General features: G+C 41.3%; 1 protein-coding gene across 5 annotated transcripts in view; it reads left to right on the top strand.

Annotated features, from left to right (window-relative positions):
* HIP1 (huntingtin interacting protein 1) overlaps nt 1–17,259 on the top strand; it is an 85,437-nt gene that overhangs the window by 56,397 nt on the left and 11,781 nt on the right. For all 5 annotated transcript variants that reach the window (XR_010067652.1, XM_063299281.1, XM_063299301.1 and 2 more), the window contains 13 exons: nt 229–305; nt 584–645; nt 2,202–2,342; nt 3,058–3,115; nt 10,521–10,596; nt 10,863–10,997; nt 11,576–11,673; nt 12,321–12,393; nt 13,136–13,319; nt 14,002–14,090; nt 14,744–14,860; nt 15,098–15,199; nt 15,486–15,680. Coding sequence is in view for 4 of the 5 variants with exons in the window: in XM_063299281.1 (XP_063155351.1) it covers nt 229–305; nt 584–645; nt 2,202–2,342; nt 3,058–3,115; nt 10,521–10,596; nt 10,863–10,997; nt 11,576–11,673; nt 12,321–12,393; nt 13,136–13,319; nt 14,002–14,090; nt 14,744–14,860; nt 15,098–15,199; nt 15,486–15,680 (1,407 nt within the window). In the remaining variant the exon portion in view is untranslated. The remainder of the gene's footprint in view (nt 1–228; nt 306–583; nt 646–2,201; nt 2,343–3,057; nt 3,116–10,520; nt 10,597–10,862; nt 10,998–11,575; nt 11,674–12,320; nt 12,394–13,135; nt 13,320–14,001; nt 14,091–14,743; nt 14,861–15,097; nt 15,200–15,485; nt 15,681–17,259) is intronic.

The following is a 17,259-nucleotide window of genomic DNA, read 5'->3' as shown; positions in this document are numbered from 1 at the left end:
ATTTGGGGGCAGAGTGAGGGAAGAGGATACATACGCTTCTTCTGTATGAAAAGCCTTATGCCCCCAAAGTGATTAATTGCCAGGCAGTCTTAGCTGCCATCTCAGTTATCCTCTTTGCTTTTTGGGCACTGGTACTCAGATGAATCTGAGAGCAGTATCCAGCAGGAGCATATTTATTCAGACCCAGAGCCTTAGTACTGTTCTTAATCTTTGTTTCCCTTTGTATAGAACCCCAGATTTCCTGGAAACCTCCAGATGTCAGACAGACAGCTTGATGAGACGGGCGAGAATGATGTGAATAACTTGTAAGTGCTACTTGGTGGGAGTTATGGGGCAGTTGTGGATTTAAGGACGCACAGATTAGTTTGTGGGGTTCTCAGGTGGACCAGAAAGATTAGAAATTGGGTTATGTGTGGCATCTGTGGCCTCATCCAGTTTTCCTTCTTCACATTGTTGGATTGCTGTGTAGAGTATTGTTAGAGTATTGTCTCTTGGACGACAAAACCACAAAGTGATTTTTGCCAAGTTGAACTTTTATTTTATTTTGTAGGAGTCTCTATTCAGTCTCTTCTTTCCATTTTAGTTTCCAGCTCACTGTGGAAATGTTTGACTATCTGGAATGTGAACTCAACCTATTTCAGACAGGTAACGTTTTACAGAGGACAGCAATATTAAATATTATGACATGATGCTTTTCAGGAAGTTGTTAGGCGGAATATGACCTAAACAAAAAATGCACATACTCTTGACGTTAGGCAATTGGATTATACAGGCATCTTCTCTGGCTTTTCTCACAGAACCCAAAAGCCTTTTTTAGCTGCATACTGTGGCTGCAGATTTTTGTGGTGCTAGATAAGCCTAGCATCAGAAAAGAATATTTTAAATTCATTTAACTGAAGGAAAAGCTGTATCAGTGTTCATTATTTTATCCACTCCAGACTGGGAGGAGTAAATATGCCCTTTCCAGCCATCTTAAGACTATTAAGTAGACTTCAGGCTGGGAAAATAGCCCTTCCCCTGCTTCTCTGTCTCCTCCTGCTACCAAGATGGGTGCTTTGCATACCTTGGCTCATGACACAGTTTGCCTACTGGTGACATGTGGCCAGTACCTGTCCCTTTCCTCATTCTTTCATTCTTTCTCTTGAGCAGCAACTGCCCCTGCAAATTACTTAGCACACTGAATCTCATGAAACAGTTTTTGTTCTGTCTGCCACTACAATTTTTGGTTCTAATATAAGATGTTTTTTAATAATGTCTTCTAGTTTTTGTGTTTAAACAATCAGGAATGAAATCAATTCATTAGTTTCCAGTGTCAGTAAATTTTTGCTTTTGGTTGACATTTTTAATACTTCTCTGCTCATTGCTTGGACCCTCCTTATGCTGCACGATTTCCAAGTGTATGTGGCACTTTTTTGTATTTGTGTTCCCTTTTCTTACTCTCCCCTTAGTATACATTCAGTTGTTCTAATGCAGAGCGGGTGGCCCATGGTCTGTGCCCCCCATCACCCTATTTGTATTCCCCCAAGTATAAAATTGGGACCCAGTGTTCTTTGCTTTGGGGCTGTTGGGAATTTTTAAGAGCTAAAATAGATGTTTTAACCTTGTGGAGATGTAACGCAGCCATAGGATCCCTTTAAATTTCCAGCTCTCTCTCCCCACCCCAAGTCATTTTTTTTCCTGGTTTTGACTTCATTTTTGGCTTTCACCCCCATTTTTGGAGCAATTTATCTAATTAATTAATCAATTAATCTAAGAGAGCCAGTTTGGTCTAGTGGTTAAGGCAATGGGCTAGAAATCAGGAGTCTGTGAGTTCTAGTCCCACCTTCGGCATGAAAGCCGGCTGGGTGACCTTGGGCCAGTCCCTCTCTCTCAGCCCAACTCACCTCACAGGGTGGTGGTTGTGGGGAAAATAGGAGGAGGAAGGAGTATTAGGTATGTTCACCGCCTTGAGTTATTTATAAACATAATAAAGGTGGGATAGAAAATAAAAATAAATAAATAAATTTCCCTCATATTTAACTTTGCTAAGTTATACCTTTTGTTATTACCACTCTGTAGATTCTGTGACCCTCTGTTTTGGAGCATTGTTATTTATGGTATTTCTGGAGGTTTCTATCATTTTCCTGTGATTAGAACATGAATTTATCCAGCCTGTCAAGATAATTGAAGTAATCCATGCTGCCGGTATGGTTCCCCTTCAGTGTTCAGTTCCTTGGACATGTCTCGCTCTGTGTCGGTCACAGCTGCTGGGCAGTGCCGCTTGGCCCCTCTGATTCAGGTCATTCTAGACTGCAGCCACCTCTATGACTACACAGTTAAATTGCTCTTCAAGTTGCACTCCTGTAAGTACAAACTACTCAGAGTCCTCCTTCGGGGGGAGATGGGCGGTAGCAAACATTTGAGAAATAAAAAAAAAATCTATTCCTTTTTGGTCTGAATTCCATCACCACTTTCATTCTTGTTAACCACAGTAATTAGGATGACAAGGATACTCTCCATCTCATCACCTACAAGAAGGCTTTATTACTATCAGAATGTCCTAGGAACAATATATTAGATCATCATTTTTTGTTTTTTGTTTTAATCTTGAAACTATTTCACAAACATTATTTTAGAAATACAGCCTCACTTGGGATAGGCCAATATTATTATTCCCATATTGGATTTCTTTGTTTACTTTTTTAAATTTTGATGAGGGCAGAGGAAAGGTGATAAAGGAAGATGTATGTCACTTAAATGTGATGTGAATCAGTTCAATCTATGAGTGTCTTAGAACATGAGGTATAATTGGAGACGGTGATAGTTTTTACCATATGCTGTATATCACACAGTAAACTGAGCCAATCCTTACATCTGAAGTTAAGAGAAAGGGTTTTTAAGGCAAAGAATGTAAAGATCCGTTATGGCATTGTGCAACCTGAAAAGGCAGGCATTATTTATATTCTAGTAATGCTGAGTGTTGGCTGATTCTCTTGTTTTCATGTCCACACAGATATGGCTAGCTGAGGCATCCAAACATTCTTCTGTTTGTTTTTTTTCTCGATATCTTTTCTCCAGGTCTCCCAGCTGATACACTCCAAGGCCACAGAGACCGTTTCCTGGAGCAGTTCAAAAAGTAAGTGTGTGCTTGTGGGAATTGTTTGTCCAGATGAGGAGGGAATAGGAAATATGTGTCTGTATCATGGCTAGGGAAGGGGTCACTATGCATTCATATTCAGCTGGCTGTTTATATCAGTGGATAGTAATAGTTTGTCAGACTGTCTGTTTGATTATTGGATATGACACAGTTCTCAACTTTGCAGGAGGTAAAGTGTTAGATGACTGATTTTTTGGGATACATCGTGTGAAATTTACAACCAGAACTAAAACACAGCCCTATTCCATTTCAAGTGATAATTCCTGCTTTTGCTTCAGCTACTCTAGCAATCTATTATTTTATTTTTAACCCATGTTGGAAACACACTCTGCCACTGAAACGGAAGTTTATAAAAATGTTTCTATTTTCTGCCACCATACAAATCTTTGAGTATTAATAGACTGATGTTTTGAACCACTTTGGGATCAGTACGAGATCTGATTTGTTCTCATGGTATTGTCTGTATTTGGTCATTGAGTTGAAACTGGTATTGAGTTCACATTTTTCTTTGAATCACAAAGTTTCCAGGGATCTCCTGTTGCAGTTATGCAGCTCTTGTTGGTAGCACTATCCCATTGGAGGGAATTTTCCCCCCACTCCCAGCTCCTGAGTTCAACTCAATCATTATACAGCAGCTACAGTGAAGCTTCTCTTCCCCATAGAGATTCAGCATCCTATTCCTAAAGCTGTTCTGATATCTCTTCATTTATGCATTATTTAGTACTTATGCCCCCCTCCCCCAACTGGCAGAGTAATGTGCAGCCTTGGTCACAGCCAAGTGCCTGGGTGAAACATTGCTGCATGCTGCCCTGCCACCTTTGTAAATCACAAGGACGTTGACTTTCCCCATAGCAACTTCAGATTGATTGATTGATTTTTGGCAAACTATAAAAATGTATACAAATAGAATTGTGAGATATGTAGCATACAAATGTCCATAATAAATAAATAATGGGAGGGAGGGTGCTAGCAATGAATCTTACTACTTTTTCAGTAAGGAGGTTTTTATTTTTCATGACCAGTGGTAATTCAGGGAGAGGATATCAATTAACTAATCTTCTTTGCTTTTTTCTGTTGGTCAGCCTGATGGAAAGAGAGTGAGCACTCATTGGATTATGTTGTTCTCAGCGATTACTAAGCTCATAAATATAAAGGCATGATAATACTCAGCCTGGTTTGATGTTAGCAGACATCTTGATTATGCATTGGTTTCAAATTGCCTTGTAAGGGATTGGGATGCATAAATGCTGGTGGTGTGGATGTGCTCTTTCATAGCATTGTCTTGTTAAAGAACCTCTTTTGAACCTGTCTTCAGAAGGAACCAGCCCTGTCAAATAGGCTGCATACTAGTTCCCAGATTAGCAAGTCCATTGACCAGCACTACTTCTCATTTTGATTATGTTTCTGTTTTCTCCCCATTCAGTCCTTCACAGCCATCAGATCAACAGTTATGGCATTTTGTCATCTATAAACAAACAAATGTGTCCCTTCAAGTCCATTTTGATTTCTGGCGATAGCTTAGACTAATCTCTGCAGTATCCTTGGCAAGATTTTTGGAAGTGGCTTGCCATTTCTTTCTTCCTAGAACTGAAAGAAAGTGACTGGCCCAAGGTCACCCAGATGGTTTCGTGCCTAAGACAAGACTAAAATTCACAATCCCCTGGTTTCTAGCCTAGTGCTTTAACCACTACACTAAACTGGCTCATTTTCCCCCTATTTTGTATAGGATCTAATAAAAATAAGAGATTGTGAACTTATTCTATGATTTAGCTTTCCTGAAACCCTCTTTATGGTTCTAGGTTATCTGGATGTGTTTTTTTTTTTTGGGTGACCTGGCCTTCTTTCCATTTGCTATATGTGACCTTTTTTGTTTGAGATTGTCATTTTGGGGGAGCTGCTTCTTCTATTCTTAATTTTTCCCTTCTTGGAATTACTTTCAGTTATGCTTCTGGTATGTTTAGGTTACTCTCACTCATCTTGAACACCCTTTCCTATTTAGTTTCTCTAATCCTACTTGTGAGTTTATTAAAGTCCACTTTTTTGAAAGTCCAAGATGCACATATTCCTACACTTGGCTTTTTTTGTTTATTCATTTAGTCCGACTCTTCGTGACTTCATGGACCAGCCCACGCCAGAGCTTCCTGTCGGTCGTCAACACCCCCAGCTCCCCCAGGGACGAGTCCGTCACCTCTAGAATATCATCTATCCATCTTGCCCTTGGTCGGCCCCTCTTCCTTTTGCCTTCCACTCTCCCTAGCATCAGCAGCTTCTCCAGGGCATCCTGTCTTCTCATTATGTGGCCAAAGTATTTCAGTTTGGCCTTTAATATCATTCCCTCAAGTGAGCAGTCTGGCTTTATTTCCTGGAGGATGGACTGGTTTGATCTTCTTGCAGTCCAAGGCACTCTCAGAATTTTCCTCCAACACCACAGTTCAAAAGCATCTATCTTCCTTCTCTCAGCCTTCCTTATGGTCCAGCTCTCGCAGCCATATGCTACTACGGGGAACACCATTGCTTTAACTATGTGGACTTTTGTTGCCAGTGTGACGTCTCTGCTCTTAACTATTCTATCGAGATTTGTCATTGCTCTTCTCCCAAGGATTAAGCGTCTTCTGATTTCCTGACTGCAGTCAGCATCTGCAGTAATCTTCGCACCGAGGAATACAAAGTCTTTCACTGCTTCTACATTTTCTCCCTCTATTTGCCAGTTATCAATCAAGCTGGTTGCCATAATCTTGGTTTTTCTGAGGTTTAGCTGCAAGCCAGCTTTTGCACTTCCTTCTTTCACCATCATAAGGCTCCTCAGTTCCTCTTCACTTTCAGCCATCAAAGTGGTATCATCTGCATATCTGAGATTGTTAATGTTTCTTCCAGAGATTTTTACTCCAGCCTTGGATTCCTCAAGCCCAGCTTGTCACATGATGTGTTCTGCGTACAAGTTGAATAGGTAGGGTGAGAGTATACAGCCCTGCCGTACTCCTTTCCCAATCTTAAACCAGTCCGTTGTTCCGTGGTCTGTTCTTACTGTTGCTACTTGGTCGTTATACAGATTCTTCAGGAGGCAGACAAGATGACTTGGTATCCCCATACCACTAAGAACTTGCCACAATTTGTTATGGTCCACACAGTCAAAGGCTTTAGAATAGTCAATAAAACAGAAATAGATGTATTTCTGAAACTCCCTGGCTTTTTCCATTATCCAGCGGATATTGGCAATTTGGTCCCTAGTTCCTCTACCTTTTCTAAACCCAGCTTGTACATCTGGGAATTCTCGCTCCATGAATTGCTGAAGTCTACCTTGCAGGATCTTGAGCATTACCTTACTGCATGTGAGATGAGTGCCACTGTTAGATAGTTTGAACATTCTTTAGTGTTTCCCTTTTTTGGTATGGGGATATAACTTGATTTTTTCCAGTCTGATGGCCATTCTTGTGTTTTCCAAATTTGCTGGCATATAGCATGCATTACCTTGACAGCATCATCTTGCAAGATTTTGAACAGTTCAGCTGGGATGCCGTCGTCTCCTGCTGCCTTGTTATTAGCAATGCTTCTTAAGGCCCATTCAACCTCACTCTTCAGGATGTCTGGCTCTAGCTCACTGACCACACTGTCAAAGCTATCCCCAATATTGTTATCCTTCCTATACAGGTCTTCTGTATATTCTTGCCACCTTTTCTTGATCTCGTCTTCTTCTGTTAGGTCCTTGCCATCTTTGTTTTTGATCATACCCATTTTTGCCTGGAATTTACCTCCAATGTTTCTACTTTTCTGGAAGAGGTCTCTTGTCCTTCCTATTCTATTGTCTTCTTCCACTTCCACGCATTGCTTGTTTAAAAATAATTCCTTATCTCTTCTGGCTAACCTCTGGAATTTTGCATTTAATTGGGCATATCTCCCCCTATCACTGTTGCCTTTTGCTTTCCTTCTTTCTTGGGCTACTTCTAGTGTCTCAGCAGACAGCCATTTTGCCTTCTTGGTTTTCTCTTTCTTTGGGATGTATTTTGTTGCCGCTTCCTGAACAATGTTGCGAACTTCTGTCCATAGTTCTTCCGGGACCCTTAAATCGATTCTTCACCTCCACTGCATATTCCTTAGGAATATTAGTGAGCTCATATCTAGCTGATCTGTGGGTCTTCCCTACTCTCTTTAGTCTGATCCTAAATTGTGCAATAAGAAGTTCGTGATCTGAACTACAGTCAGCTCCAGGTCTTGTTTTTACCGACTGTATAGATGTCCGCCACCTTTGGCTGCAAAGGATGTAGTCAATCTGATTTCGGTGTTGTCCATTTGGTGAAGTCCATGTATAAAGCTGTCTCTTAGGTTGTTGGAAGAGAGTGTTTGTTATGCAGAGTGAGTTGTCTTGGCAAAATTCTATCAGCCTATGTCCTGCTTCGTTTTGTTCTCCCAGGCCATGCTTACCTGTAATTCCAGGTGTCATTTGACTGCCCACCTTAGCATTCCAGTCTCCTGCGATGAAAATAACATCTCTTTTAGGCGTGTTGTCCAGTAGGTGCTGCAGATCCTCATAGAACTGCTCTACTTCAGCTTCTTCAGCATCTGTGGTTGGGGCGTATATTTGGATCACTGTGATGTTAGATGGCTTGCCCTGAATTCAAACTGAGATCATTCTATTGTTTTTTGGATTGTATCCAAGCACTGCTTTAACCACTTCACTATTAATTATGAAGGCTACTCCATTTCTTCTGTGGTCCTCTTGTCCACAGTAGTAGATCTGGTGGTCATTTGATGTGAAGTGGCCCATTCCAGTCCATTTCAGTTCACTGACACCCAAAATGTCTATCTTTAATCTTGACATCTCACCAATAAGCACATCCAATTTGCCCTGGCTCATAGATCTTACATTCCAGGTTCCAATGGTGTGCTGAACCTTAGAACATCGAATTCGCCGTTCACCACCAGCACCGTTGGCCGCTAGCCGTCCTTTCGGCTTTGAGCTAGCTGTGTCATCACGTCTGGGGCTAGTTGAACTCATCCTCTGTTCCTCCCCAGTAGCATTTTGACCATCTTCCGACCTGCGGGTCTCATCTTCCGATGGTATACCTACATATCTCTGGTTGTGCTGATCCATTTAGTTTTCACGGCAAGAATACTGGGGTGGGTTGCCATTACCTTCCCCAGGGATCGCATTTAGTCTGACCTCTCTGTCATGACCTTCCCGTCTTGGGTGGCCCTTCACGGTTTAGCTCATGGCATCATTGAGGTGCTCCAGCACCACAACAAGGTAACGATCCTTTGTTGAAGACACTTGGCTTTAGTACTACTTAAAACCAAGGCTTCCAGCATTATATGTTCACTTTCCTACTATATTCCTGCTACTTCCACTTCCTCAAATAAGTTTACCCTGTTAGCATCAAGAAAAATATAGCTGATCCTTCATTCTCTGAAGTAGAAAATGGTTAGCAAGGCAAGTCAGGAATTTCCTGGAGGGACCAAGCTTGGCAGCGTGTTTCCCAGCTGGTCAAAATAATTAAAATTCTCTATCACTACTACTTTATGTATTTTTGAAAGATCTGCAATATATTTTTGAAAGGCTTCTTCCATATCTTATCCTTAACTGGGTGGATGATAACAATTGCTTTATTTATTCCCCACTTATTTTAACCTAGATGCTGTCTCCAGTGCTGCCATATTAATTTACCTGGATGTTTGACTGGAGTGGGTACCTTAAACATATAGTTCAATTGTTCCTTTTTATTATTTCTTTTCCTTCTGAAACAAACAATTAGTCTCCTTCAACTGTATTCCAATTGTGGGTTCATCCCTCTAGGATTTGTCAAGGGCAATTCTGCTTTTAATTTCTAAACTATACATTATTATGCCAATTGCTTTTGTTCCTTTATGGTTGAGTAAGCCAACATTGAGGAATGCACTGGTCAGGGAAGTTTCACCAAGAAATAGTGGCTCTTGCTCTTATTTAGAACTTTTCATTCCTAGGCTGAGCTTGCCAGTGCTATCCCAACTGAGGATGGTCTTGGATTCTAAAGTCATGTTTTTTTCAGATAAGAACCCAAGAGAAACACTACTGGTGGATCTGTAAAAAAATATAAGTGGCATATACAAACAATGGTCACCTTCTGTTGCAGTTGATACTCAGATCTAGGCTGCCTCCTAGCTTGGATTTCTGGTCTAGCAATGATGACTAGTAGTTATCGATGGACTTTATCATTTTTTGTTAATTTGTCTTTTTACCTTTTAAATTTAGCTAGGAGCGAATTCCATATTTAAGCTATACTTCCTTTTAATTGACCTGAATCTCATTAGGTGATCTTAGTTATATTATTATGGAGGAGGGACAACAATATCTGTTTATACCATATGCTATTTATTTATGCATGCATGCATTTAATTTATATGGCCATGCATCTCAAACAAGTGACTCTGGGGCTGCAAACAATAATTTTAAAAAGCAAAAAACCCCCAAAAATATAAAATAGACAGTTGGTAGCTCAGACAAGGACAACAACCATAAATACAAATACAATACAAATATCTCAATAAAACTAATTCACAGAGTCCAACAGACACTGCTATGAATGTTACATATTTAATTCATCTTTCCATTGGCCATTTTCTAAATTATTTATTTATTTATTCAAATTTTGCCACCACCCATCTCCCCCAAGAAGAGGGACTCTGGGCAGTTTACAATAAAACCAGCATTAAAACAGTAAGTCTACAAAAATATTAATATGAATTACCAAATATAAATATAAAATAAATATAAATATAACATCCAGGTGGCCATAAAAGATCTAATTCAGTGAGGAGAACTCTAAAGCGCCAGCCACCCCCAAGAATAACTACTCCCCTTCCCACCCCAGGCGAGCTGGCAGAGCCAAGTCTTCAGGTTCTTCCAGAAGGTCAGGAGCGAAGGGGCCTGCCTCACCTCCAGGGGCAAGATGTTCCAGAGGGCGGGGGCCACTGCAGAGAAGGCCCGCTTCCTGGACCCCGCCAAATGGAATTCTCTTACAGACTGGGTCCATAACGTGCCCTTTCTGCATGATAAATAATCATGGATCTAGTCCCAAAAATCCCCACAAATTTGGATTCAACTTAAATAAATACAAAATTCTATCAGTAGGACAACATCGGGTCCCAGTGCTGTTATTTGCTGAGTAAGCTGGGTTGTTTTGCTAATCTAGATACCACAGTGAGCTGTAGGATGGGTCAGTATCCCTCTATTATAACTGTTTTGCATTATCATTTCTGTATTGCTGCTGTTAAATGTCTCTTCTCTGACCTTGAATGACCAGCCTGATTCTGGATTGTCATTTCATTTCACTTCCTCTAAGTCTGGCAGACTAGCCAGAGGACTGTTTAAAATGTGCTTAGACTTTAATATATCTTTCCTTAAATTTTGCAGGCTGAAGGATCTCTTCTATCGCTCCAGCAACCTGCAGTATTTCAAGAGGCTGATTCAAATCCCACAGCTGCCTGAGGTAAGGACCCATGAGTTTTTGTGAATGCCATCCATACAACTGGAGCATATACACTTTTGTTCATAGTATTTATGCTGAAGGCTGCTTCAGCTATGACTTAGGGGAACTGTATGTCATAGCTGAACTATGACATTCAGATGTATGAACTGGATGTAGTTTTGGCCAAAATGGGCAATGTGCAGTATTGACCCAGCCCAGCATGTGTGATAAGTCACCAATGCAGCAGTTCTTTGTTTAGCAGTAGCATTCTTCCTTCCATGTATTAGAATCCCCCCAACTTTCTGCGGGCCTCAGCACTCTCTGAACACATCAGCCCTGTTGTTGTCATCCCCGTGGAAGCCTCATCCCCAGACAGTGAACCCATCATGGATCTGGTCGAGATGGAAACCGCCTCACAGCAGGTTAGTGGAAGGGCAGAGTTCCTTTGAAGAATGGTAAGTCTGGGCCCATCCCAAGAGAAAGGTATTTGTTCTGGTCATGTTGATGTGAAATAATGTTTCAGTTTAGCAAACTTTGTCACTCTTCAGCCTTTTCCTTTCTTGCTGACAGATTTCAAAGAGTTGGAAAACCAATGCTAGGACTTTTTCTGGGCTTTTCTGCTTCAGGTTATAGATGGGGAGCTGCTGTATAGGTACCTATCTCTCTACAAAATAGAAAGATCTGTTTAGTCTCAAAATAAAAGGAAAGCAGAGTGGAGAAATCAACTGGACTTGAATTGTCTTCCTGGTGACAAAATAATGAGGAAATTATCTTCTGTGTGGCTGATTTAGAAAGAATGCCTGCTGTTCACTAACTATAAACCAAGCTCCTCCATATGCTTCTGTGTCAGTAATTGTTGTTTCTTTTCTCGCTTTCTGATTAGTCACTCTACTGAAAATTCCCTGAGATTTAAGTCAAGTCCCTCTCCCCTTGAGTTGGGACAGCATGCTAGGCAAGTTGATCCTTGCATGAAGCTGACCACTTCCATCTTTTCTTTCAGAGTCTCTTTGACAATAAGTTTGATGACATCTTTGGCAGTTCTTTCAGCAATGATCCCTTCAACTTTAACAGCCAGAATGGGATGACCAAGGATGACAAGTGAGTGATGATTCACTTCTTACTATGCCCTTCCTTAATTTAGAAGCAAACTTAACTTCCATTGTTGCTGAACAGATGCTTTTCTCATATACAGAGTGCAATGCAAACACAAAAAGTAGCTTACCGAGAAGCATCTTCATAATTTCTGCTTTATGTATGGGGCAGTGACAAGCTGCAAGGCCTCCTTTTGGGGTGGGAGTGGAGTAACTTCGGAATATAATTACACAAATGAGTATCCTGTTCTTCTCCACAGCATACCAAAGTGGAATATGTTTCTATAATACAAGCAAATAACATGGAAACTTGGGGGGGGGGTTTGGGGGGGGGTTATGTTTTCTTGCTTCAGAATGTGGATTTTTTTCTCTTCTTTACAGTATTCGTAGTACTGGCCTTGCCCTAAATCTCCCACACAAATGGCACTGTGGCAGAATTGGTAGCATGACAGCCAAATGTCTGTAAAATTTATTGCCTGTGACTTAACGTGTTTTGTTTTGAAGCATCAAGAACTTCTTAAAATATATTCAGTTCTTTTCTTGATCCACATGTGCTCATGGGGTCTGACTTGAACCTTTCCCCATGCTGCTTTCCTCCCATCCAATTTGAAAATGTTATTTCCAGATTGTACAAGTGTTTCTCACTCCTTCCAGGGACAGGCTAATTGAACAGCTGCACAGAGAGATTGACACCCTTAAGGATGAGCTCAAGAACTTCAAAGCTGAGGTGAATGCAAAGTCTATCACTTTGGGATATTCTTTTGGAGCCCAAATGCAGAAACTCACATTTGCTTTGGACTCTGGACTAGAGATGAAAGTGTGTAGGAAAGGCAGAAAAATACGGAAGCCCAGGAGATATAGAAATGAGACGTCTGCAACCTTTTGCTTTAATATCCAGAAAGAACTGATAAAGCATTCCAGAAATGCAAAATGCTACCTAAGCTAGAATTGAAGACATGGGTTTCACTTTTGCTGTCATAATAGCAATCTGAGGCAAGGGCCAGGTATTTCCTTTTAACCTTCTCTGCTCTGAATTACATTAGACCAGAATGAATTGATCCATAGGTATACAGGTATACATGCTAAGAATGTGGTTTTTGCATTTGTTATCAGCAAATACTCTTAAAGCAGCATTGATAGCCTGCATGCAGGCTGTTAGGGCATTGAGACTTCCCTCACAGAACACTGTTCAAAATCAGTAACCAGTAGTATTGATGGCATTTACCTTTTTTCCTGTTTGTCCATGCCTGTCTGCCTCTCTACAACAAAGTTTTGGAGTGGCACTTTTTTAAGCCTAACGGTTGTGGAGTCCCAAAATCAAGGACACAGCTTCAGCTTGATATGCAGTCTTGATTTATTTGTTGTGTGTGCATCATTGTGCATAGCTAGAACAGTGTAATCGCTTCAATACCATGAGGTTTCCCAGTGATCTTTCAGCTTCACCCTCTCTCTAAATGTGGTACCCATAGAGTCACCGCCTGGTGATGCAGCTGAAGGGGCGTATCAGTGAGCTGGAAGCTGAGCTTGAAGAACAGCAGCACCTAAAGCAGCAGGCACTGGATGAGAGTGAATTCTTGCGTGCAGAACTGGATGAGTTGAAAAAGAGGCATGAGGATACAGAGAAAGCCCAGCGAAGCCTGACAGAGATCGAGAGTAAGTGGAGGAGAGAATTTGATAACCCAGGCTTTTCTCATCAGAGATAGACTGCAGTTTAGGCATCATTCACAGACTGCAGATATGTGGTCCATTCGCCTGAACAGTTGTTTTGCTAGAAAACAATTAAAATCAGTTTTCTATAGAAGTCATGTAGACAATGGTAGCAAACTAATTGATACATATTTTGCCTCTACTTTTTTAGGGAACAATTCAGAATGTACTAAAATAGGTAGACTAATAATATGTCAGCAGAATGCCTCCTTAACAAATACTAAATGATTCACTCTGGCTGCCTGGTCTCAATTTATAGAAGCAGGACTTGTATTTGGTTTTAGAAATACTGTAATAACCATCCCAGAGAAGAGTTTAATCAGTCCCCAGCTGAGTCTTCTTTGTGCTCTCCAGATGTGACTCTCAAACTGTTCTGAAGCAGGGCCTCTCATTTGATAGAATTGGATCTTGTGTGAGGGAGGAGGATTATCCAGATCCATTGGGCATGTTCCTTTGCCAGAGGGGCTGCCATGTAGAGAGAAAAAGGGGGCCATTCCAGTCCTCCCCAATTTTGTGCTGAAGGGAGACCTGCACTGGAGGCAGGTGGCTGGGTCAGCTCATTTTTGAAGTTGTCCTCCCCCCTCTTCCTCTTCAGTCACAGGCCCTGCCCTGTCTGTTTCCATTACAGGGAAAGCACAAGCCACAGAGCAGCGCTATGTGAAGCTAAAGGAAAAGTACAGTGAGCTGGTGCAGAACCATGCAGACCTCCTGCGCAAGGTAATGCTATCTTATGTTCCTCCATTGTTCAGTGCTAAGAGAAAACTAGGGGTTATCTTGTCTGGCTCTGTGCAGTGAGATCAGATTATTCGCTGACTGCAAAGCAAAAAGCCTGTGGAACCAGTTAAGCTTAAACCCACGTTAGCAGTTGACATACCCTCACAGTCGATTTGAGACTGCCTGGGTCAGCTATAGGCCTCTCTGCCATCCTCTGTAGAAATATACAATAAATATACTCTCCATTCACTTAGTCAGCCAATTACAGTTTTAGTTAGATCTCTTCAGTATGGTCTAGAAAAGTAGCAGTCAGAAAGAGACAGAAAGAGGATGGAATATGTTTTTGAACTGGGCTGAGGGAAAGTATTTGATGTGCCTGCCATTTGAAAGAGATCTGCAAAATCTTCCAAGTATTAGTCAGAAATTAAAGGGACTCAAGAAAAAGCTCTGTTGAATGCTAGGCCCCTCCAGGAATCTTCAGCGTAGCATATGTGCTCCAGCCAGAAGAGTTACTAGAATGCCATATAAACCTTTGCAAGATAGGGAGGCAAGGAGAATCTGGAGCATCCCACAAGATAGGAGGACTCCCCTTACTAGGACAGTGATGGCCAGTGGCTAAAACCTCCCTTTCCTTGTCTTCCTGTTCTGTCTTTTAGAATGCTGAAGTCACCAAGCAGGTGACTGTGGCAAGACAGGTCCAAGGTGACACAGAACGTGACAAGAAAGAGCTTGAGGACTCCTTTCAGCGGTTGAGTGAGCAAGCCCAGCGAAAGGTAAGGAGATGCCAAAAGAAGCACAGGGATTGTCATTTTTAATGGAAGAGAAATGGAATTCAGGATGACAATGGTAGGAATATCAGCAAATGGAGCCCAGTGAAGCCTGACAGAGATCGAGAGTAAGTGGAGGAGAGAATTTGATAACCCGGGCTTTTCTCGTCAGAGACAGAAAGAGGGAGATGTCTGGAAAGAGCATGCAATCATTATTTGATGCTCTTATCATTTTCTCTGTAGACACAGGAACAGGCAGAGATCTTGGAAACAATGAGGAGAGAGCTCATTGCCAGCAAACAGGAGCTTCAGTGTCTCCGGAGCACTGTTGATTCCACTGTGCAGGTGAGTCTTCCCTTACCCTTTTGTGGTAAGTATAGCCATAAAAGAGTAGGACCCCAGTACCAACAACAATTCCAAGAACAGAAACAAAAATAGCCAAAGGCATGTGGAATGAAATAAAAAATTAGATGGCTCAATTGGAGAGAGAGAACCGAACGCACATAGCCAATGGCATCCCTGGAGATAAGTAGGGTTCTGGGTGGTACTTTAGGTGCTTCCTGGGGAACTGGTAAACTCAAAGGGAAAGGAAGATTCGACTTCTCCTCCCCTCTCCTCCTCACCTATCTAGTCTGAAGCAGAGCACACTGCTCGTCTGGCTGTCCTGAAGCAAGAGAGAGACACGCTCACTGAGACAGTGGCCCAGCGTGATAAGCAGATGGCAGCTTTGGAAGCTGAAGTACAGCAGCTGAATGTTACCCTTGAAAAAGAAAAGGAGTACAGTGGCAAGACAATCCAGGAGTTGCAGAACCGCTTGGAGGAAACAGTAAGTTGGCTGTGACTACATGGATAGCATGTTACCAAGAGTCCAAAACCAGCTTTCCTTCAAACCTTGGAAGATCTGGAATGTCCTCAGCCTCTTCTCGGGTGGGATTTTAGATTCTTTCCAGACCCAGAAGAGACAATGGTCAAGCACATGGATTTATTTATTCCAATGTTCTCTTCAGCGTTCTATCCTTTTAGCTGATTTTTCTGACCAGTTGAGCCTTGGTCTTGAAATGCACCAATATTTTAGTCCTATCTCCTGTTGTGAAGTGAATGGAATACTGCAATAATTTTAAATGCAATTGTATTGTTTTATCTTCTTCCATGACTTCACCATCCACAACCCATTCAGTTTGCAAACCATCCCAACAGAAGATAAACCTGGTTCACTGATGCTTTATATCACTGTCATATGTTGCAATTTGCAATCCAAAAGCTAGGTGGCAAGAGGTATGATGGGGAGTCAGACTCCCTATCTAGAAAACAGAGGGTGGGGAACATGTGTAAGCATGTGTTCCTTCCAAAAAAGCAGAGGTGTAGAGGCAAAGCAAATCCTTGATGTGCAAAGAACATTGAGGAAGTGGAAAGAATATATAGCACATCATTGCTGATGTGATCGATGGGGGGTGTCAAGCTGCAGAGGCAGAAATTCCCTATATGTGATAGACTTCTATACTTAAGTATATTTAATAAGGGGTATAGATACTGGGGGTAGAATGATCTGAAGGATTGGCCCTTCCAACATTTTTAATCAGGGTGATCCATTAAAAAGACAGCAATAAAGGATGTTGAATCACTATGTGAGTTACAGGCAGGAAACTTGGCCTGTTTACCTAGTGCAACAACCCTTTGGCTACTGTTTTCAGAAGGCTATGGGTGCCTTGATTTGGGGGAAGTTCATTAGGTGTCCTTTACCCTTTTCATCATAGTAGATATCTAGATGACTTGACTGATCTTGAAAAAAGTTAAACCATTGAGCCTGCTTCGTACTTCAATGGGAGGACTATAGTGCTAGACTGGAAAGATGAAAAAACGTTATGGAATAAGACAATGGCAAATCACCAACAATATGGATGTGTCTATGTAATCTGTAGTCAGAACTCAACTCAAGGGAGGTATTATATTTTACCTACAGTATTCTCTTCCCTCATAATTTGGTCACTGTGCTCAATTTATACACTGCTTGCACAATTATTAGGCAAGTTGTATTTTTGAGGATGAATTTCATTATTGAACAACTACAGTGTTCTCGGTCAATCCAAAATGTTAATAAACCTCAAACCTGAATATTTAAGGAAGTAAAAGTGAGGTTTTGGCTTTCTTAGGAGCATATCTATGTGTGCACAATTGTTGGGCAACTATTAGTGTGCAGAATTATTATGCAACTAAATGAAAAACAAAAATTCCCCCATCTCACTCGTTTATTTTAATCTGTTAAAGTGAGAATAATAAACAACCCAAAATTTACAAATAAACATTTCTGACATTTCAAACAAAAAATCAGTGACCAATATAGCCACGTTCTTTGCAATAACAGTCATAAGCCTTCCATTCATGGAGTCTGTCAGTTTCTTGATCTG

The sequence above is a fragment of the Candoia aspera genome, chromosome 1 (assembly GCF_035149785.1).
Source record: "Candoia aspera isolate rCanAsp1 chromosome 1, rCanAsp1.hap2, whole genome shotgun sequence".
Classification (NCBI taxonomy): Eukaryota; Metazoa; Chordata; class Lepidosauria; order Squamata; family Boidae; genus Candoia; species Candoia aspera.
The sequence above is the reverse complement of the archived record's forward strand: the minus strand, read 5'-3'. Positions and strand labels throughout refer to the sequence as shown.